Source organism: Typha angustifolia, chromosome 11 (assembly GCF_048772165.1).
Source record: "Typha angustifolia cultivar Huaian chromosome 11, ASM4877216v1, whole genome shotgun sequence".
NCBI lineage: Eukaryota > Viridiplantae > Streptophyta > Magnoliopsida > Poales > Typhaceae > Typha > Typha angustifolia.
Window position 1 is genome coordinate 6943659 of NC_133249.1, and position 21139 is coordinate 6964797.

The following is a 21139-nucleotide window of genomic DNA, read 5'->3' on the forward strand; positions in this document are numbered from 1 at the left end:
TTGACAAGCTGGTCATGCGACTGGACGGGTGTATCGCGGAGATGTAGTCAGTTTTGCCACATGAGTTTCTAAAGTATGCTTGGAATCTAATATGGGGATTGTGGAAAATGAGAAATGAATTAGTTTTCAGGAAGACCAATACATCCTCGATGGAGACTGCTTGCACTTTTGATCTCCTTTGGTCGGCATGCTAACCTCAATCGAACTGCTAGACTTCATCTAATACTACCCACACTGATTGGCTGCATTGGGCTTCTACCTAGGAAGATCCCAATGGGATGCCTGTTTCAAAGGATGTGGTTGTGTGGCTATTTAGTGATTCTTCTACAATGATGAAAGCTATCAATGGCAACTTTGGTAAGATTCATTATTCTATCAGGCCAAAAATCCAAGAATGTTCTAAGTGGATTTTCTCTCATTTTTCTTGTAAGGTGTGCTACACAAATAGGTCCAACAATACTAGGGTCCATACCTTGGTTAGTCTAACAATTCGAGAATGTACCAGTAGAGAATAGACTGATCCACTTTTTGGTTTGAATTTAACTCTGAAGTTGAATGAATGAATGGCACTATTTACAGTAAAAATAAAACTTGATTTTGACTCCATTCTTTGATCTATTTGCAAGTTCCAGACTTTTACAGATAGTGTGATTTGATTTTATCTAAAACTCTAGATTGTACATTATATGTACTAGTATTTTCGGGTCCACAAATTTGTCATTATAATATTTCACTTATAACTTAGCTTTTTAGATTTTAGATAAATATTATATAATAGTACTAGTTTATCGAAACAACAATTTTATTTAGGTCCTCTCATTCTCTATACTACAACGTAATATTATATTACACAGCGGCAGAAGAATAAAAGTGTACAATTTATCTCCCATACTATCTAAATTGTACCCTTTTTATAAGATAAATCTAATAAAATTTTGAAAAAATCGAACTTCGATGATCACGTGGGATTGCATCAAGTCTATTAGACCCATATCTTAGGTCGAGTCAAGACAAGTTCTTACTCGTTCCACTATTCATGGCCATTTAGAGTGAGACCAGGTTTGAGTTAGGAAAAAAATAAAATGAGAGGACTTCCATTAAGTTTAATGGTCAGAACTTTAGAAAAAAAATATTAACATGTATGTTCTTATTTGAATAGCACCAAAATTTTGACCCCAACTTATTGGAGGCTATTATTAAACTTCAACTCAAGCAGCAAAGAAGAGTCGCTCATGCAATAACAAATACATTCCATTTTTTTGAAGTTTGAGGGTCAGGAAGGCCGGCATGGAAGCAGTGAAAGGGTCAAGACAATACAATACTCCATTTTTCAAGTGCTGCCACATTTGAACTGGATTTGGGTCCATATCCTTCACCACATTTGTGTAGACTTTGTTTTTTCTTGGATCAAGAAGACCTATTGACTATTTGAAGGGTTTGAACATTTCGACAAAGAACATCTATTATTATCGTCTTGTTTCAGACGCTCCACAAAATTGACCCCACCTTAATCGAGAGCCACTAGTGGTAGCTTCGAGTCAATTAAGCTACATTGAAAATGTCAATGTATAAATATAATATTTCAAAAATAGAAGTTTGCAGAGAAAATTGAAAGAGTCAATACAATACTCCATTTTTTTTACTTGTTTCAACTGCTGCCAACTTTGACATCGGCACTTAATTCCTCACTATATAGTCCTTAGTCACTCGACCCACAAACATCACAACCAACACAACAACCTTAGATAGCCTTCTAACTAACACAGAAGTTATCATTTACCGAATTGTTACCACAACTAGCTCTTCCAGGTTGAGAGATGGAAGTGAAGATTGAGAGCTCAAGACTCCTGAAGCCTGCCTACGAAGGTATTAATGATCCTCCTTCCGGTACCACCTCCGAAATTGTTAAGTTGAGTCTCTTCGACAAGGTAACCGACGACGCCCACTTCGCTGCCATCTGCGCCTTCCGTGCACCCAACCATCCCAACTCCGTGTGGGAGAGCAGCCTCGCCAAAGTCCTCACCACCTTCAGAGAGTGGGCGGGGAGACTCGGAGAGGACGCCGATGGCAATCCTGCCATCATCCTCAACGACGAGGGAGTGAGATTCGTGGAGGCCTCGGTGGATGCAATACACGATGATGTCATGACATCCGAGCCATCCCCGGCGTTGCTCGGCCTACACCCGAGCCCATGGGGTGTGGAGGAGTTGGCCCAGGTTCAGCTCACACGTTTTGCCTGCGGAACACTTGTCGTGGGATTCACCTTCCACCACAAGCTTGGCGATGGCTACGGAACCACCCACTTCCTAGTCTCATGGGCAAGCGCATGTCGAGGTGTGGACATCGGCACAGGCCCAATGCATGACCGCACCAGTTTCTTCGCACCACGAGACCCGCCTCAAATTGAGTTTGAGCATCGTATGGCGGAGTACAGGCCCAAGGGGACTAGGTTCCTCTCCGGATACAAGCCGACGGAAGAGACTGTCGTTCACAGGGTGCACTTCACAAAAGAATTCATCGCCAAGCTGAAGGCCAAGGTCTCTTCAAGGGCTAACACCAAGTACAGCACATTCGAGAGCTTGATGGCTCACCTGTGGAGGACGGTGACGATGGCTCGCGGCGTTGAGGCCGGGGAGACCACCCGTCTTCGCATAGCCGTGAACGGCCGCCACAGGATGGACCCCGAGGTTCCTGAAGAGTATTTCGGCAACTTGGTCTTATGGGCATATTGCAGCAGCAAGGTTGGCGAGCTCGTCAATAGTCCGTTGCATTACGCGGCTGAGGTCATCCATAGCCAGGTCACCAGGTTGAATGATCTCTACTTTAGGTCCTTCATAGACTTTGCGAGCTCCAAAGTAGTGGAGGAAGAGGATCTAGTACCGTTGACGGATCCGGATGCCGAGGCCTTGTATCCGGACGTGGACGTAAACAGTTGGCTAGGGTTTCCGATGCGGTTCATGGACTTCGGTGGGGGCAAGCCATTCTATTTTATTCCGTCCTACTTCCCCATGGAAGGGCTTCTATTTGTCGTGCCTTCTTTCTTCGGAGAAGATGGTAGCGTTGATGCCTATGTGCCCTTATTTGAGAGCAAGCTTCCTACATTTCAGAACATTTTCTACTCCTTAGAAGATAAGATAGAGATGGAGATATACGGTAATAGGTGCAGTTTAGAGAAACCAGTTGCTGCCGTGATAGCCAGCTCTAGTTGAACATGAGACGACTGTACTCAGGCGAAAACAAAAAGCCTTTTTACATTCTTTTAGGAACATTTGGCAAATAAAATATAGTAGTTGTGCTATGAGAATTTTAAAGTACATGCTAGCATAATGTTTTTTTATATAAGAAAACACCAACTAGCATATTGTATGTTTCTTTGACCTAGGTACTATTTAGTTATATGAGGTGATTATTTCCCTGTATATCAGATTTCATTGTCATTGTTGCTGAATGACTTTTTAAGCCCACTTTCTTGAAATCTCAGATCCTTTTAAATCTTTTGAAACCATGAAACATGTCTACTATATATATTGGGTGGGAAAATTTTTAAATTAAACCCTAGAACTCCAAAATATATAGAAGAAAGAGAGTTTGGATGGAGGCAGTAGTTGAAGACATTGAGGTATATGTTATTATTAGAATGAAGTCCTGCCACTGTTTATTGCTCTTGTCGTTGTTAACTTGCTATGGAACTCCTCACTGCCTCCTCGCTGTTGTTTGTAGATAATTCTTTCCCACCATTATATCTTGGGAGACCGACGTCTATTGAAGTAGCTTGCTATCCTAATCTTGGTAGGGTCTTGAGTCCGCCTGACACCATCAATCTATAGATTTTCAATACCATTGTGTCTACGACTAGTAGTTATTATTCCATGGAAGAATATGTTGTTATGGTCACTACATGTGAGCCATCGAACTCAAGCCCTTTGCTGCTAGTAGAGCTCTTCTTTGAGGAGGAGATTGATCGCCTGGGAATGATGTAGGTCACAAACACCCTTGCAAAGACCCAGTCGAAGCCAACGTGTGACCTGTATACATGGGCATAAATTAGATTAGGTCAATCCCATCCCTAGCAGTTAATGCAAGATCAACCGAGGCCACATATGATGACACATTGGTACCATGCATGCCAAAACTCATGTCAGCCAGAGTGACAACTATAGCCACTTGGTGGTTGCCCTGACGAAGAAAGGAGGGCCACTTTGGGAAGGTAGTTGTCGTTGTGCACTTGTTACAACAACCTTCGACAAGCCTACGGAGGCCACTAAGTTAAGAAGTTATGGCTTCAAAAGCTCCAAGAGTTTGGGTTGGAGCTGAGGATGATAATCCCTTTTGGCCCTATCTTCCAAGGCTCCCTTATAACCACAATCACTAAACTCGTGACCCAAGCTACCGCTAAAGGAGTAGTAATGCGGGAGCATCTCATATTAAACAAGGACCTCCAGAGAGTGAAACCTAACATTTTGGAGAGAGGTTTCGATATATCAACGTCCACCTAGACATGAAGAACATTGCAATTTGGAGATTTCAAAGGAGCTACTAGTAGCTAAGATACCTACATGGGAAGTGAGCTTATGGGCAGTAAACAAAGAAAGTACACTGACAAAAGATCATGAAATTGAGCCCATAACTCACATTGATTAAAGCTCCAACTATGGATCGAAGTGTCCGGTTGGCATGGAGCCTTGACCTTCTTATTGCTATGGAGTCCTACACATTTGTCTTCTACTTAGCACTTGCAAATTTGAGTCTTCATCTCCAATGCCATCATTTGAAGAGATAGTCTCCACCAAACCTTTAATTGTCTGGAACTTCACCTTTTTGTTACCATCTGAACAACTTTCCTTTTGACTTTGCTTCAACATTGCTAGCTCATCAAATGTAATGTCCCTATTTACTATCACCTTTTTTAATTCTAGTCTCCAAACCTGAAATCCTTTCACACCTGTGCTAAAACCAAAGAAGATGCCATTCTTAGCTCTAGGATCCAATTTGCTCTCCCTGACATGGTAATATGTAGGACAACAAAAAAAATATGTAAAGAATTGTAATCCAAAACAGGTTTGCCAGACCATACCTTTAATAGGCTTTTTCTATTATTTGTGAATGAAGGTAACCGATTGATAAGATGGTATGCATAGATCACTACTTCAGCCCAAACTAGCAGTTGACAACATGCACCGTACCTTATCTAGTAGGGTAAGATTTATGTGCTCAGCTACACCATTTTGTAAGGTATTTCTCTAATAGTGAAGTGATGCTCTCTATTCCTTCTTATTTCCATAATTTTTTAAAAGTATCTAATGTGTATTCACTACCATTATTTGATTTGAACCTTTTGATCCTCTTTCATGTCTGATTTTTAATTATCTTCTTCCAATTCTAAAATATTTTTAGCACTTCATGCTTATGATGTGGTACACTCAAAACCTTCTAGAATTCATCCACGAAGATCACAAACCAATATTTTTTGCCCAAAGAAGCCTTTCTAGTAGGTCTCCAAACATCTATGAATATACTCTAAGATGTCTTTGGTTTGATGCACTCCAGTAGAAAACTTGGCCCTTTTTTATTTGCCTATAACATAGTGTTTGCAAAATTCTAACTTGAAACTCTTCACTTCCTTTAGCAATCCTTATCAAACCTTGCAATGCTTTCTCTCTTGAATGCGTCGACCTCATATGGCATAATCTAGTAGTGTTGGCTGCAACGATTGAGTTGCTAGAAGTCACGGCAACACTATCAATATCCAAAGAACTATGCAAGAAGTATAGATTACTTCTTATACCTTCAATTATAACTAGATTTCCTAGAGAACCCTTCAGTGCTCCACCTTTTAAAATGATATCGAAACCTTTTGATTCCAAAACACCAAGTGAAATAAGGTTCTTCTTCAATTTTAGTATGTGCCAAACTTCTATTAGCTCTTTTACTAATCTATCATGAAGCTTTAAGTAGATTGTGCCAATGCCTTCTATTCTACATAGGCTGTTATTGCTCATGAATACAACTCTAGCTGAGATTTTCTCAAAGGTAGAAAACAAATTCCAGTTAGGACACATATGATATGTGCACCCATAATCTAAGATCCATTTCATGTCACAAGCAAGGGCTGAGCTTATCAATGCACTTCCAAATCTTCATCCGAATATGCAACATTTTTTTTGGGTTTCTTCTCATTGCTCTTCAATATAGGATAATCCTTCTTTCAATGCCCTTTATTACGATAATAAGAGCATTGGTCTTTTGCAGTTATTTTTCTATCTGAAAATGCACCCCTTGTCTTTGAATGGGATTTGCTTCTCTTTACAATGTTTTTGTTCTCCAATCTAATCCTTCATTGTCAAAGCATATGATGATGGCTCATTAGCAGCTTGTTTATCCAATTTTTGATATTCATTATTGATCAATGCATTTACAACATCATCTTAATGAATAGTCTTTTTTATATAGGAAAGTAGTAGTGAGGTGGTCATAGTACCAATGCTTTGTATTCATCTAAGATCTCCATATTGAGATTTTGCAAATTAATAAGAAATTTATTGAAGGAATTCAAATGCTCAGTCATAGGCGTTCCAACCTTGTATTGAAAATTAAAAGAATTCTTCAAATAGAGTGGATTTTCTATACTCCTTGTCATGAATTTATCTTCCAATTTCTTCCACAAGTTCTTTACTAAATTTTTCTTCATAACAAAATACTTCTAATCCTTTGCTAAACATAGTAAAATAGTGCTACAAGCTTGCCAGTTCATTTTCTCCCATTCTTTGGGCTTCTCCTCCAATATAATGTCCAATTTTTCCTATTGTAATAAAATATCCATTACTTCACATTGCCACATCCCAAAATTATTTGTGCTATCAAACTTCTCTACTTTAAAATTTTCATTTGAAACAATATTTCCAGATTTGGATTATTCCAACATTCTTTGCAAATCAATATATCAAATCCAATGTTATCCCCAAATCGAAAAGGCCTAGGTTTGAACCTTTAGCTTTGATACCACTTGTTATGCAATAAATGGGAAAGAAAGTTTACATTGGATGTTTATGAAAAAAAATGCTAGCTAATTGATGTGGTGCGTCGTAGGGTTGGAAAAGATACAAGTATGAATATCTGGATTTCTAAGAAGAGGCTCCGGTTGGGGAGCTTGGGACATGTAGTTAGGGCTGCTAAGCTCGAGAGCGGCTTGAGCTTGGCACGGACTCGGCTCGGCTGAAGCTCGAGCCTGACTCAACTCGATTAGAGCTAAGCCGAGCCCGAGCCGCAAAAACCAACTTGAAATTAATATTGAGCCGAGCCTGAGCTGGAGCCGGCTCGCTCAAGCTTGGCTCGATAGGCTCGGTATAAATCCCCACCTCGTCCTCCACCGCGGTGCTCCTCCTCCTCTTTCTTCTTTTTCTTCTTCTTCTTCTTCTTCTTCTTCTTCTTCTTCTTCTTCTTCTTCTTCTTCTTCTTCAACAGCGGCTTTCTTCTTCTTCTTCCCTCTTTCGGCAGCGACAAGCAGCTTCCTCCTTCAGCAGCGGCAAGAAGCCACAGACCCTCGTGCCCCACCCCTCCTTCTCCTTCTCCTTCTTCTTCTTTTGCAGTGGTAAGGTGCCACAGTGCCCCGCCCTTCCTCCTCCTTCTCCAGTAGTGGTAAGCAGCCAAGGACCCATGGTGCCCCTCCCCTCCTCCTCCTTCGATAGTGGCAAGCAGCTGCGAACCCCTAGTGCCCCGCCCATCCTTCTCCTCCTCCTTCTTCTTCTTCAGTAGTGACAAGCCATAACGGTGTCACCTTGTGTTCCTTCGACAGTGGCAAGCCGTCATGGTGCTGCGCCTCGTCCTCCTCGTACTACTTTTTCTTTTTTGGCTCGGCTTGGGCTCAATTTGGCTTGGCTCGGCACAATCCGGCTCAGCTTGAATAAGGTTTGATGATAGGCTCATTTTAGACTCGAGTTCAGCTCAGGCTCGGCTCGAGTTGAGCTAAACTGAGCCTGAGCCCAATTCTAAGGCTTGAAATTAATTTTAAGCCGAGCTGAAGCCGAAGTCGTCTTGCTCAGGCTCGGCTCATTTACACCTCTACGTGTAGTTCCCATCTTGTGAGTAGCTTCTCATACAAAGGAACCATTTGAGCAGAAAAGTAATTACTCACTTCCAAGCTGTAAGGAATGGGCTTATCCGCCGTTTGATTGATTCATAACATCATATGCTAGCTAATTGATGCATATATAGCAAAACTCCTAACCCATATATGTTAGTTAAATTTAATAGTTAACCAAGTGATTGATATGGGGTTAGTCGACTGTTAATCTGTTATGTAAAAAATAACGATATATTAACCATCAAATTAAGACTTTAACGAGCCATTGATTTAAAGTTTACAAGTATCTTTGCAACAAGCCAGGTTACTCTGCTCAAGTACGAGGTAATCTTTTCTAATATTAATTGAAAAGGGCATTATAAAAAGCATAGGAGCAATCATAAGACAAGCAAGACTTGACCAGTTAAAAAATTTTAAAAAAAATATTGACTGGTCAATATATTGCAGACCATTATTTCTTCTTTGTTAGTGCAGATCGACTATTACTGAAATCGATCGAGACGACTTGCAGATTATTTCATGGGTTTGAACTTTTCAACGAAAAACATCTAATTGACCCCAGTTTAATCGAGAGCAATTAATACGTAGAGGTGTCACTATATAAATAGAAGTCTGCAAGGACCGCCCGAAAGCATTGAATGGGTCAATATATTACAATACAATCCTCCATTTTTCACTTGGTCCAACTGCTGCCAACTTTGACATGGGCACTTAATTCCCGACTATATAGTCCTTAGTGACTCGACCCACAAACATCACAACCAACACAACAAGCTTAGATAGCCTTCTAACTAACACAGAAGTTATCATTTACCGAATTGTTACCACAACTAGCTCGACCAGGTTGAGAGATGGAAGTGAAGATTGAGAGCTCAAGACTCCTGAAGCCTGCCTACGAAGGTATTGATGATCCTCCTTCCGGTACCGCCTCTGAAATTGTTAAATTGAGCCTCTTCGACAAGGTAACCGACGACGCCCACTTCGCTGCCATCTGCGCATTCCGTGCACCCAACCCTCCAAACTCCGTCTGGGAGAACAGCCTCGCCAAAGTCCTCACCACCTTCAGGGAGTGGGCGGGGAGACTCGGAGAGGACGCCGATGGCAATCCTGCCATCATCCTCAACGACGAGGGAGTGAGATTCGTGGAGGCCTCGGTGGATGCAATCCACGACGATGTCATCACATCCGAGCCATCGCCGGCGTTGCTCGGCCTACACCCGAGTCCATGGGGTGTGGAGGAGTTGGCCCAGGTTCAGCTCACACGTTTTGCCTGCGGAACACTTGTCGTGGGATTCACCTTCCACCACAAGCTTGGCGATGGATACGGAACCACCCACTTCCTAGTCTCATGGGCAAGCGCATGTCGAGGTGTGGACATCGGCGCAGGCCCAATGCATGACCGCACCAGTTTCTTCGCACCACGAGACCCGCCACAAATTGAATTTGAGCATCGTATGGCGGAGTACCGGCCCAAGGGGACTAGGTTCCTCTCCGGATACAAGCCGACGGAGGAGACTGTCGTTCACAGGGTGCACTTCACAAAAGAATTCATCGCCAAGCTGAAGGCCAAGGTCTCTTCAAGGGCTAATACCAAGTACAGCACATTCGAGAGCTTGATGGCTCACCTGTGGAGGACGGTGACGATGGCTCGCGGCGTTGAGGCCGGGGAGACCACCCGTCTTCGCATAGCCGTGAATGGCCGCCACAGGATGGACCCCGAGGTTCCTGAAGAGTATTTCGGTAACTTGGTCTTATGGGCATATTGCAGCAGCAAGGTTGGCGAGCTCGTCAATAGTCCGTTGCATTACGCGGCTGAGGTCATCCATAGCCAGGTCACCAGGTTGAATGATCGCTACTTTAGGTCCTTCATAGACTTTGCGAGCTCCAAAGTAGTGGAGGAGGAGTATCTAGTACCGTTGACGGATCCGGATGCCGAGGCCTTGTATCCGGACGTGGACGTAAACAGTTGGCTAGGGTTTCCGATGCGCTTCATGGACTTCGGTGGGGGCAAGCCTTTCTATTTCATTCCGTCCTACTTCCCCATGGAAGGACTGCTATTTGTCGTGCCTTCTTTCTTCGGAGAAGATGGAAGCGTTGATGCCTATGTGCCCTTATTTGAGAGCAAGCTTCCTACATTTCAGAACATTTGCTACTCCTTAGAAGATAAGATAGAGATGGAGACATATGGTTATAGCTGCAGTTTGGACAAACCAGTTGCTGCCTTGATGGCCGGCACTAGTTGAACTTGAACAGGCCAAGTGAGAGGACGAGAAGTGCTGATGAAATAAGAAGGATTAATTCTTTTGAATATGATAGATATGCTCTTTTTTTTTGTCATCGTTAATGACAAACTATTCTAGTTAGGCATAGATGTCAAATAACAAGAAAAGAAGAATGATTTTGTTTGTATTCTGTAATTCTATAATAGAAATCATTACTCTCGAATAATTTCATGAATGGAAATTAACATGTTTAAATATCATCATTATAAATAACTACAATTTATCCAGATATGGAAGATGCTGGAAACAAATAAATGAAGGAATTAATTTAATTGAACAATTGAAAGAAATTACTTCATAGCTATTAGAATATTAGTATAAAAATTACTTCTATTTATAGCTTAAACTTTTAAGGTAGCTAGTAAATTAACAAAGTATCATAACTCGATATCACAAGTTGAATTTATGCAATGCCCATATTTTTCCTAAAAGAAGTCAAGATTCATGTCCAAGAAGCAGAGCAATTCGCTCAAGTGGGTAGAAAATCTTGTATATCATACTAAAATCGAATTGAGATTCTATATAACTATTACTTGTGAAAATCTTGGTAGAGATATAGGACCTTCTAAGTAAAGAAGATATGAAAAGTTAAATCTAAGTTAAAGTAATTAAGAAATGTCAAATCCTACTTGGTTTGAGAACCAAATCTGAATTGAAGCTAGAAGACCAAAAAAAAGTAACGTGAAAAATAAATCCAAAATAGTGTGGGAAACATGCTCAAGAATCTAGACATAATTTTTCAAATATAAAAAAATTCTACTTTAGTTATCATTAAAGAGAAAAAAATCACGAGTCTAATCATTCTCTCAGATAAATCTTTTTCACTTTCCAACGTAGTACAAGATTCTTCTATAATTATTATAACTGTACTCCGAATGACCTCAATTAAAGTCCCTTTCTTATGGAGACTTTCCACCTCAATGGACAATTAGTGAAAGTAGATTGCTCCTTGTTGTCCTCAACTCAACATGGATCACTCGCTAAAGATAGTAGACATATGTTCGATGTTATTTAAGCTCCTTTAATGCTTCAGTAAATGGTAGTTAAACTCCAACTAAGTGGACTAATTAACTCTCCAAAGTAGAATTCTCAAATTAGTGATCTATGATCTCTCTTTAGTTCCTTAATTTGTCTAGCATCAAGTATACTTTTTACAAGTGTGATAAAAATATCCTTGATTCATAGTAGGAGATTCATCAAAGGAAACACTAAGTTTGACGGGATTTTTGGACTTTTTGATATTGTTTTATGTGATATGCTCAAGTAGGGCTCAAATCAATTCGAAATAAACTTTTGTTTTTTAATCATTATGAATTAAAATCTGTAGCTTGATTTTGAATCAAGCAAGAATTCTCACCCCCCTGGAGAACTCTCCAGTTTTCTCCTCAGGCATTCCCTACCACTCCTTCCCCTCTTCTCTTCTCCTCCCTATCGCAAGGGTAACTTTCCTTCTCCTTTACCCCATAGCATTCACTTCTTGATATTCTTAGCCCTATCTCCTGGTGCTATTTTGGTCATGGATTCCTCAAAGGAATCTACCTCTTTGCTATTAAGCTGGAGATAGACAGGTGGAAGGTCTGGTTTGGCACCCCTTGGTCATTTAACAAAGACCTCTTCTCTCCCGCACTTCCGGCTAAACCTCCCTGCCAAGCTTTAAAATTGCACTTGCTACGAGTTTTGGGTGTAGTTCCATAGACTATCCCTAGAATATCTATAGACCAAGACAACTGCAAGTCTTGCTGAGCGTGTTGGACCCCCATTCACCTTATATTTGGCCAACTACGGCAAATGGAATCGCTTCATCTAACTGAGGATCTTAGTCGACATAACTAGACCTCTCGTTCCCTTAATCTCAATCACATTACTCAACGGATCCACTATCGAGGTAATAGTGAAATACAAAAGATTACCCTGCCACTGCTACTTCTGTGATCGTATAGGCCATGAGTTAATGGAATACATGCATCGAAGTGTTCTAGAGGAGAAGCTGAGGACTAAATTCCCACCTCATATGCAATCTCAACTCTATGGTCTCCTCAAACCAAGGTTCAACAATCTTAATGTGGTGCCAACCACTCCCATAACTCAGCACCGAGGGGGTGACAGGAACAAACCTCCTCTAAAACTTTTACTTGAAGGTTCTAGCTCCGGTGCGACAGACATGTTGGAGAGAACCAAGCCACCACCACCCAAGCCTAGACATGCAGAGCAGGAGGCGGATGGGACGTGCTTGGCTGACTTAGAGGATGTGTCATCCACTCCTAGACTGGTCTGCAAGAGAGCCATAGCACTTGCTAAATTCATTTCACCTATCTGTTGTGTAGTGGACAGGACCTAGGTATGAAAGGATGATGCCCAATCAATGAGTTGCCACCCCTAATTCCCGCTTCGCACATTAATGAGAAGGATAGACTCATCTCCATACCAGTGCACTTTGTCGACCATTGGAGGTTAAACAGATCTAGTACATGCAATCTAGGATCTACGAATAAGACGGCCAAAGAAAATCAAGGACATGTGCAAGCCATTATGGAGACTATCACTGAACCCACCCAAGCTGCCTCTCATAGCTCTTCACTGGCGCTTATTCTTGGCCTTGATTTGACACATCAGTAGTACCATGTAAAAGTAAAACACGCTGCCACAACCGTCTCTTTGGACATTTATGGGAAAGCTCCTTCCTCTTCCAACAAGAGGAAAGCCTCTCAGCCATTGTTTTCTATAACCAAATGATCCCCTATCCCTCCATTCATAGTGATCCCCAGGAGACCCCGCATGACTCCACTACTAAGAATGGCCCAAAGGATATCACTATCGGCTTACTCGTGGTGAGCGGTCACTTGATGTGAGCTCATCAATGAGAATTTTTGCCTGGAACTGCCGAGAAGGTGGAGGAGCCTCAACAATTTACAATCTCTCCAATCTTCTTTGCAGTACCAAGTCCTCTCTGGCTTTTTTTTTTCTGAAACCAAGTGCAAAAAGAATAAGTTAGAGAGAAACATTGTGAGCTCTTCTAGCCTCTCTAGGGCTTATGATTGCTCTTGGATGACATGATTCGAGTGGAGGCGGTTCAAGTTAGTAGCAACTTCATCATCATTGTAATCAATGAACTAGGGACGGGGGAGGATTGGATCTTTAGTGATGTCTATGAGAGCCCATGTCGAGGCAAGGACACAAAGCTTTGAGAGGCTATTAACACTTATGCCTCTGACCATCAATTGTTCTACTACATGGGGGATTTTATCAGCATATCCGAATCTGACAAAAAGTTTGGTGGCTCTCTAGCTTACACTCCTAGACTGCACATCTTCAACAACAGAATCTATAGGGCGAGGCTACTAGTCCTAGGGTTCTAGGGTCCAGCTTACACTTGGACAAAGTAAAGAAGGGACTCTTATTTGATTTGAGAGGGGTTAGACCGCTGGCTAGCCACCACCAGTTGGCATAACAGATTTTGTTTTACATGAGTCTACCACCTTCAAGCGGTATTCTCATATCACAATTCGCTTCTCTTTTATACTGCCCCTTTCGGGAAGAAGAAGCTGAGATTATTTTGAGTTAAAAATTGGTGGCTAAGACTCCAGTTTTATGCTAACCATTGTAAAGAAGAGTGGCCTAAGTTCTAGTCCTAATAGAAACCTCTCCATGTGCCTGAAATTTCTTTCTAGGTCTATCTAGTTCCGGGCAAAGTGGCATGGGGAAACCTCTCTAGAGACATCAAGTAAGTGGAGGAAGCCTTACTTAGGGCCCAAGCTAAAATCTTGAGAAGGATTGGATGAAAGAGCACACTCTACATTGTCGTCTAGAGGATCTCTATCAGAAATGGGAGATCTACTAGAGGCAATGTTCTATGGTGGTTTAGCTCAAAGAAGAGAACTGCAATATCAAATACTTCCACACATATACTTCAATGTGAAGGAGAAGGAAACTCATCCTTTCTTTGATTCTGGATTCAAGTGATAGAACCTTTAGCAATGAGGATATTTGTGAAGCCATCTAGATCCACTTCATTAATCTATTCACCTCCTCTAACCCTACAACCTTGTTTGATACTTGTTTGGAGAAACTCAAGAACTTGCCCAAGCTATCAGAGGCATTGCTACTGACCTGAACATTTTGCCCAAGGAAGAGGAAGTTGAAACCACTCTCAAAAGCCTCTCATGCGACAAGGCCCCCGAGCCTAATGGTTTAAACAATACACCGCTTCTAGCCCACCTTCAAGCCTAGCATCTGTCAGTCTATCAGATGGTTCTTCAGCTTGGGAAGGATGGATGATGAGTTAAATAAGACATGCATTGTTCTTATCCCCAAAATGGAGATTTCTGAGCAGGTTAGTGACTTTCAACCTATAAGTTTTCATTACACTATATACAAGATAATATCTAAAATCCTTGTACAATATATGAAACCTCTCCTTAATGAGATAATATCAAAAGCTCAAAATGCTTTTGTCCCGAGAAGCAGATTGTGGACAATCATGTAATATCTCAAGAAGTGTTTCATTATCTCAATACCTCTAGAAGCAAAACCGGTAGTTTCATGGTGAAGGCCGATCTTTTCAAAGCATTCGATCGAATGGAATATCCTTTTCTTTAGTCCGAGATGGTCTCAAATTCTACAGCTTCCCTGACCTCTTTGCAGATCGTGTGCTTGATTGCCTCTCCTCGTCCTCTCTTGCTATAATGGTCAATAGTGAGCTTGGTAGTTTCTTCAAACATGCTCTCTTTTCTATTGGATCTTGAAACCAGGATTAGGTGGTTTAAAGGCACCAATTTGGTAAGGAATGCTCCAGAGATTAATCATCTTATGTTTGCAGACAATCTCCTCTTCTTCAGTAATGCCTCCTTAAGTGGAGCTTCCACTTTAAAAGCCATGCTAGAGCAATATGGCAGCATCTTTATTCGGGCCCTCAACTTGGACAAATCCACCATACACTTAAGCAAGCATACAAACCCCTAACTAAGAACTCAGACCATCTCTCTCCTTCAGGTAAAGCTCCTTTGGGTCTGGGAAAAATTATCTTGGCGGCCCTCTACTCTTACCTGAAACGAGAGTTGAAAGCTATAATTTTATTACAAGCAAGCTTCAAGCTAGGTTAGCAAGGTGGCAAGCCAAGACACTTTTTCATGCCAACTGCTTGACTCTTTTTCAAATCAGTTCTTAGCACTATCTCGATCATTTTCATGGCCACGGTTTTATTATTGAGACCATTATTGACAAAATTCAATGTATCCCGAGGGACTTCTCGTACGGTTACAAGGATGGAGCTAGACATATATATTGGTGATGTTGGAAACTTCTTTGTCATCCTTTGTTGAGCAGTGGCCTGGCATCTGCTCTCCCTAGCTGGTCAATGAAAGCCTCATAACTAGACTTGCTTGGAGATTGATCTCCTCCCTTAGCATTGAATGGGCTAAGCTACTCAAGTTCAATTATTTCCCTAAGAGCTCGTTTTGGGAGGCCAAACTAGAAAGCTACTCATCCTGGGCATAGAGATCCATTTTGAAGAGCAAACATAAGCTTAGAGGCTATGTACAATAGGTTGTTAGAGATGGTTAATCCATTTCCATCTTACTGGACCCTTAGCTGTCCTTCTAGGACCTAAGCTCAACCTCTCTCCTGCCTCACATCAAAGTGTTTAAATATCTTTTGAGCGGTGAAGAATGGGACTCAAACTTGGTACACAGGTATTTTAGTAGCGAAGTAGCCAGTGTATCCTTGGACTATGGGCAGGGTCAAGGGTGCAAGAACCTAACCCAGAGGAACTTTCTCCACCAAGTAGGCCTATCGTGCCCTTTCCGGCAACAATTGGTATAGTTCTTCTTCTTCTTCCCTCTCCAATCTTTAGAAACTCGTCTAAAAGCAGAGCTCTATTTTACCTAGGATCAAAACCTTTCTTTGGCATTGCTTAGTAAAAGCTTTGCCGGTGAGAATCTTTTCACCAACGAGTGCCGGGGATCGACCCCTCTTGCCCACGCTACTCAATTGATAAAGAACAATTGAATATGTCCAATTCAACTGTGAATATGCTCATGCATCATGGTTCCACAATAAGTTAGGATTAAAACTTGACAAGCCGATCATGCGACTAGACGGGTGGATCGTGAAGATGTAGTCAATTCTGTTGTAGGAGCTTCTAGACTATGCTTGGTCTCTAATGTGGGGCCTGTGGAAAATGAGCAAAGAACTAGTTTTCAAGAAGACCAATACATCCCCAGCGGAGGCTATTCGCACTTCTAATCTCCTTTTGTCAGCGTGCCAATCTTAATTGAATTGTCGGACTTCATCTAATACTACCCACGCTGATTGGTTGCATAGTGCTTCTACCCAGGAAGATCCTGACGTGATGCATGTTTCAAGGGACGTGGTTGTCTGGGTGGATGCAGCATGGTGTGGGTCTTTCTATGGTAATTTTTGTGGCTCTTTATCCTATCGAGCCAATTTTGAGTAAGTCCCTATTCTTGGAGCAATGAACCAGTGCACTCCACGGTGAGGCGCTAGCTGCTCTAGCTGGGCTAAAACTCATGCTATCTAGTTGGTCAGACTTCTTTTGCTGGCTATTTAGTGATTATTCTACAGTGGTGAAAGCTATCAATAGCAACTTTGACGAGATTCATTGGTCTATTAGGCTAATAATCCAAGAATGTTCTAAATGAATTTTCTCTCATCCTTCTTATAAGGTGTACTACACAAGTAGGTCCAACAATACTAGGGCCCATACCTTTGCTAGTCTAACAATTTGAGAATGTACCAGTAGAGAATAGACTAATCAACCTTTTGGTTTGAAATGTAACTCTCAAATTGAATGAATGAATGGCAATATTTACGGTACAAAAGAAAGCTTGATTTTGAATCCATTCTTTGATCTGTTTGCATGTACATGACTTTTATAAATAGTGTGACTTGATTTTAGCTAAATTTCTAGATTATACATCATATCTACTTAGCTTTTCAGATTTTAGATAAATATTATATAATAGTACTAGTTTATTAGAACAATAATTTTATTTAGGTCCTCTCATTCTCTATGCTACAACGTAAAAGTGTACAATTTATCTCCTATACTATCTAAATTTGACAATCTGCCCTTTTTATAAGATAAATTTAAAAAAGTTTTAAAAATCTAACTTTGGATGATGATCAACTGGGATTGCATCAAGTCTATTAGACCCATTTCTTGGGTCGAGTCAAGACGAGTTCTTATTCGTAGCACTATTCATGGCCCTTTAGAATGAGGACCACATTTGAGTTGGAAAAAAAATAACATGAGAGGACTTCCATTACGTTAAATGGTTAGAACTTAAAAAAAAAATTAAACATATATGTTCTTATTTGAATAGGGCCAAAATTTTGACCCCAACTTATTCGAGGCCATTATTAAACTTCAAGTCAAGCAGCATTAGAAGAGTCGCTCATGCAATAATAAATAGCATTGCATCTACGAATAGTAGTTATTATTCCCTCGAAAAATATGTTATTATGGTCATTGCATGTGGCCCACCGGACTCTGGTTGGGGAAGCCCTCGCTTACCATTCGGGCAGAGAAAATAACTGTCATACTCACTTCCTACCTGTAAGGAGTGGACTTATCGGTCGTTTGATTGAATGATAACATCACATGTTAGCTAATTGATGTATATATAACAAAACTCCTAACCCATATATGTTAGTTAAATTTAATAGTAACCAAGTGATCAATATGGGGTTAGTCGACTGTTAATCTGTCATGTAAAAAGTAACGATATATTAACCATCAAATTAAGACTTTAACGAGCCATTGATTTAAAGTTTACAAGTGTCTTTGCAACAAGCCCCACGATAGAGAGAAGAATATTAAATTGTTTGGGAGACGTGCCAGGTTACTCTGCTCAAGTACAAGGTAAGCTTTTCTAATATTAATTGAAAAGGGCATTATAAAAAGCATAGGAGCAATCATAAGACAAGCAAGACTTGACCAGTTAAAAAATTTTAAAAAAAAATATTGACTGGTCAATATATTACAGACCATTATATCTTCTTCTTTGTTAGTGCAGATCGACTATTATTGAAATGGATCGAGACGACTTGCAGATTATTTGATGGGTTTGAACTTTTCCACGAAAAACATCTACTCTTGTAATCTTATTTCAGACGGACGCCCCGTAATATTGACCCCAGTTTAATCGAGAGCAATTAATACGTAGAGGTATCACTATATAAATAGAAGTCTGCAAGGACCGCCCGAAAGCATTGAATGGGTCAATATATTACAATACAATCCTCCATTTTTCACTTGTTCCAACTGCTGCCAACTTTGAATGGGCACTTAATTCCCGACTATATAGTCCTTAGTGACTCGACCCACAAACATCACAACCAACACAACAAGCATAGATAGCCTTCTAACTAACACAGAAGTTATCATTTACCGAATTGTTACCACAACTTGCTCGACCAGGTTGAGAGATGGAAGTGAAGATTGAGAGCTCAAGACTCCTGAAGCCTGCCTACGAAGGTATTGATGATCCTCCTTCCGGTACCGCCTCTGAAATTGTTAAATTGAGCCTCTTCGACAAGGTAACCGACGACGCCCACTTCGCTGCCATCTGCGCCTTCCGTGCACCCAACCCTCCCAACTCCGTGTGGGAGAACAGCCTCGCCAAAGTCCTCACCACCTTCAGGGAGTGGGCGGGGAGACTCGGAGAGGACGCCGATGGCAATCCTGCCATCATCCTCAACGACGAGGGAGTGAGATTCGTGGAGGCCTCGGTGGATGCAATCCACGACGATGTCATCACATCCGAGCCATCGCCGGCGTTGCTCGGCCTACACCCGAGCCCATGGGGTGTGGAGGAGTTGGCCCAGGTTCAGCTCACACGTTTTGCCTGCGGAACACTTGTCGTGGGATTCACCTTCCACCACAAGCTTGGCGATGGCTACGGAACCACCCACTTCCTAGTCTCATGGGCAAGCGCATGTCGAGGTGTGGACATCGGCACAGGCCCAATGCATGACCGCACCAGTTTCTTCGCACCACGAGACCCGCCTCAAATTGAATTTGAGCATCGTATGGCGGAGTACCGGCCCAAGGGGACTAGGTTCCTCTCCGGATACAAGCCGACGGAGGAGACTGTCGTTCACAGGGTGCACTTCACAAAAGAATTCATCGCCAAGCTGAAGGCCAAGGTCTCTTCAAGGGCTAATACCAGGTACAGCACATTCGAGAGCTTGATGGCTCACCTGTGGAGGACGGTGACGATGGCTCGCGGCGTTGAGGCCGGGGAGACCACCCGTCTTCGCATAGCCGTGAACGGCCGCCACAGGATGGACCCCGAGGTTCCTGAAGAGTATTTCGGCAACTTGGTCTTATGGGCATATTGCAGCAGCAAGGTTGGCGAGCTCGTCAATAGTCCGTTGCATTACGCGGCTGAGGTCATCCATAGCCAGGTCACCAGGTTGAATGATCGCTACTTTAGGTCCTTCATAGACTTTGCGAGCTCCAAAGTAGTGGAGGAAGAGGATCTAGTACCGTTGACGGATCCGGATGCCGAGGCCTTGTATCCGGACGTGGACGTAAACAGTTGGCTAGGGTTTCCGATGCGGTTCATGGACTTCGGTGGGGGCAAGCCATTCTATTTTATTCCGTCCTACTTCCCCATGGAAGGGCTGCTATTTGTCGTGCCTTCTTTCTTCGGAGAAGATGGTAGCGTTGATGCCTATGTGCCCTTATTTGAGAGCAAGCTTCCTACATTTCAGAACATTTGCTACTCCTTAGAAGATAAGATAGAGATGGAGACATACGGTAATAGCTGCAGTTTAGAGAAACCAGTTGCTGCCGTGATAGCCAGCTCTAGTTGAACATGAGATGACTGGACTCAGGCGAAAACAAAAAGCCTTTTTACATTCTTTTAGGAACATTTGGCAAATAAAATATAGTAGTTGTGCTATGAGAATTTTAAAGTTCATGCTAGCATAATGTTTTTTTATATAAGAAAAAACCAACTAGCATATTGTATGTTTCTTTGACCTAGGTACTATTTAGTTATATGAGGTGATTATTTCCCTGTATATCAGATTTCATTGTCATTGTTGCCGAATGACTTTTTAAGCCCACTTTCTTGAAATCTCAGATCCTTTTAAATCTTTTGAAACCATGAAACATGTCTACTATATATCTTGGGTGGGAAAATTTTTAAATTAAACCCTAAAACTCCATAATATATAGAAGAAAGAGAGTTTGGATGGAGGCAGTAGTTGAAGACATTGAGGTAAACTTTATATGCTATTATTAGAATGAAGTCCTACCACTGTTTATTGCCGCTATCGTTGTTAACTTGCTGTGGAACTCCTCACTGCCTCCTCGCTGTTGTTTGCAGATAATTCTTCCCCACCATTATATCTTGGGAGACCGACGTCTATTGAAGTAGCTTGCTATCCTAATCTTGGTAGGGTCTTGAGTCCGCTTGACACCATCAATCTATAGATTTTCAATACCATTGTGTCTACGACTAGTAGTTATTATTCCATGGAAGAATATGTCGTTATGGTCACTGCATGTGGGCCATCGAACTCAAGCCCTTTGATGCTAGTAGAGCTCTTCTTTGAGGAGGAGATTGATCGCCTAGGAATGATATAGGTCACAAACACCCTTGCAAAGACCCAGTCGAAGCTAACGTGTGACCTGTATACATGGGCATAAATTAGATTAGGTCAATCCCATCCCTAGCAGTTAATGCAAGATCAACCGAGGCCACATATGATGACACATTGGTACCATGCATGCCAAAACTCATGTCAG

The 21139-nt window shown here is 41.7% G+C and overlaps 3 protein-coding genes across 3 annotated transcripts; all 3 read left to right on the plus strand.

The window, feature by feature from the left end:
* The first annotated feature begins 1817 nt into the window (after positions 1-1817).
* LOC140769878 (agmatine coumaroyltransferase-2-like) lies at positions 1818-3209 on the plus strand. The gene has a single exon (XM_073110767.1). It carries the CDS (start codon positions 1818-1820, stop codon positions 3207-3209), a length of 1392 nt encoding a protein of 463 aa, XP_072966868.1.
* A 5722-nt stretch (positions 3210-8931) lies between these two features.
* LOC140769879 (agmatine coumaroyltransferase-2-like) lies at positions 8932-10323 on the plus strand. Its single transcript, XM_073110768.1, has one exon. The coding sequence runs from the start codon at positions 8932-8934 to the stop codon at positions 10321-10323; it is 1392 nt and encodes a 463-aa protein (XP_072966869.1).
* Positions 10324-18807: 8484 nt separating this feature from the next.
* LOC140769880 (agmatine coumaroyltransferase-2-like) lies at positions 18808-20199 on the plus strand. The gene has a single exon (XM_073110769.1). It carries the CDS (start codon positions 18808-18810, stop codon positions 20197-20199), a length of 1392 nt encoding a protein of 463 aa, XP_072966870.1.
* The last annotated feature ends 940 nt before the right edge of the window (positions 20200-21139 follow it).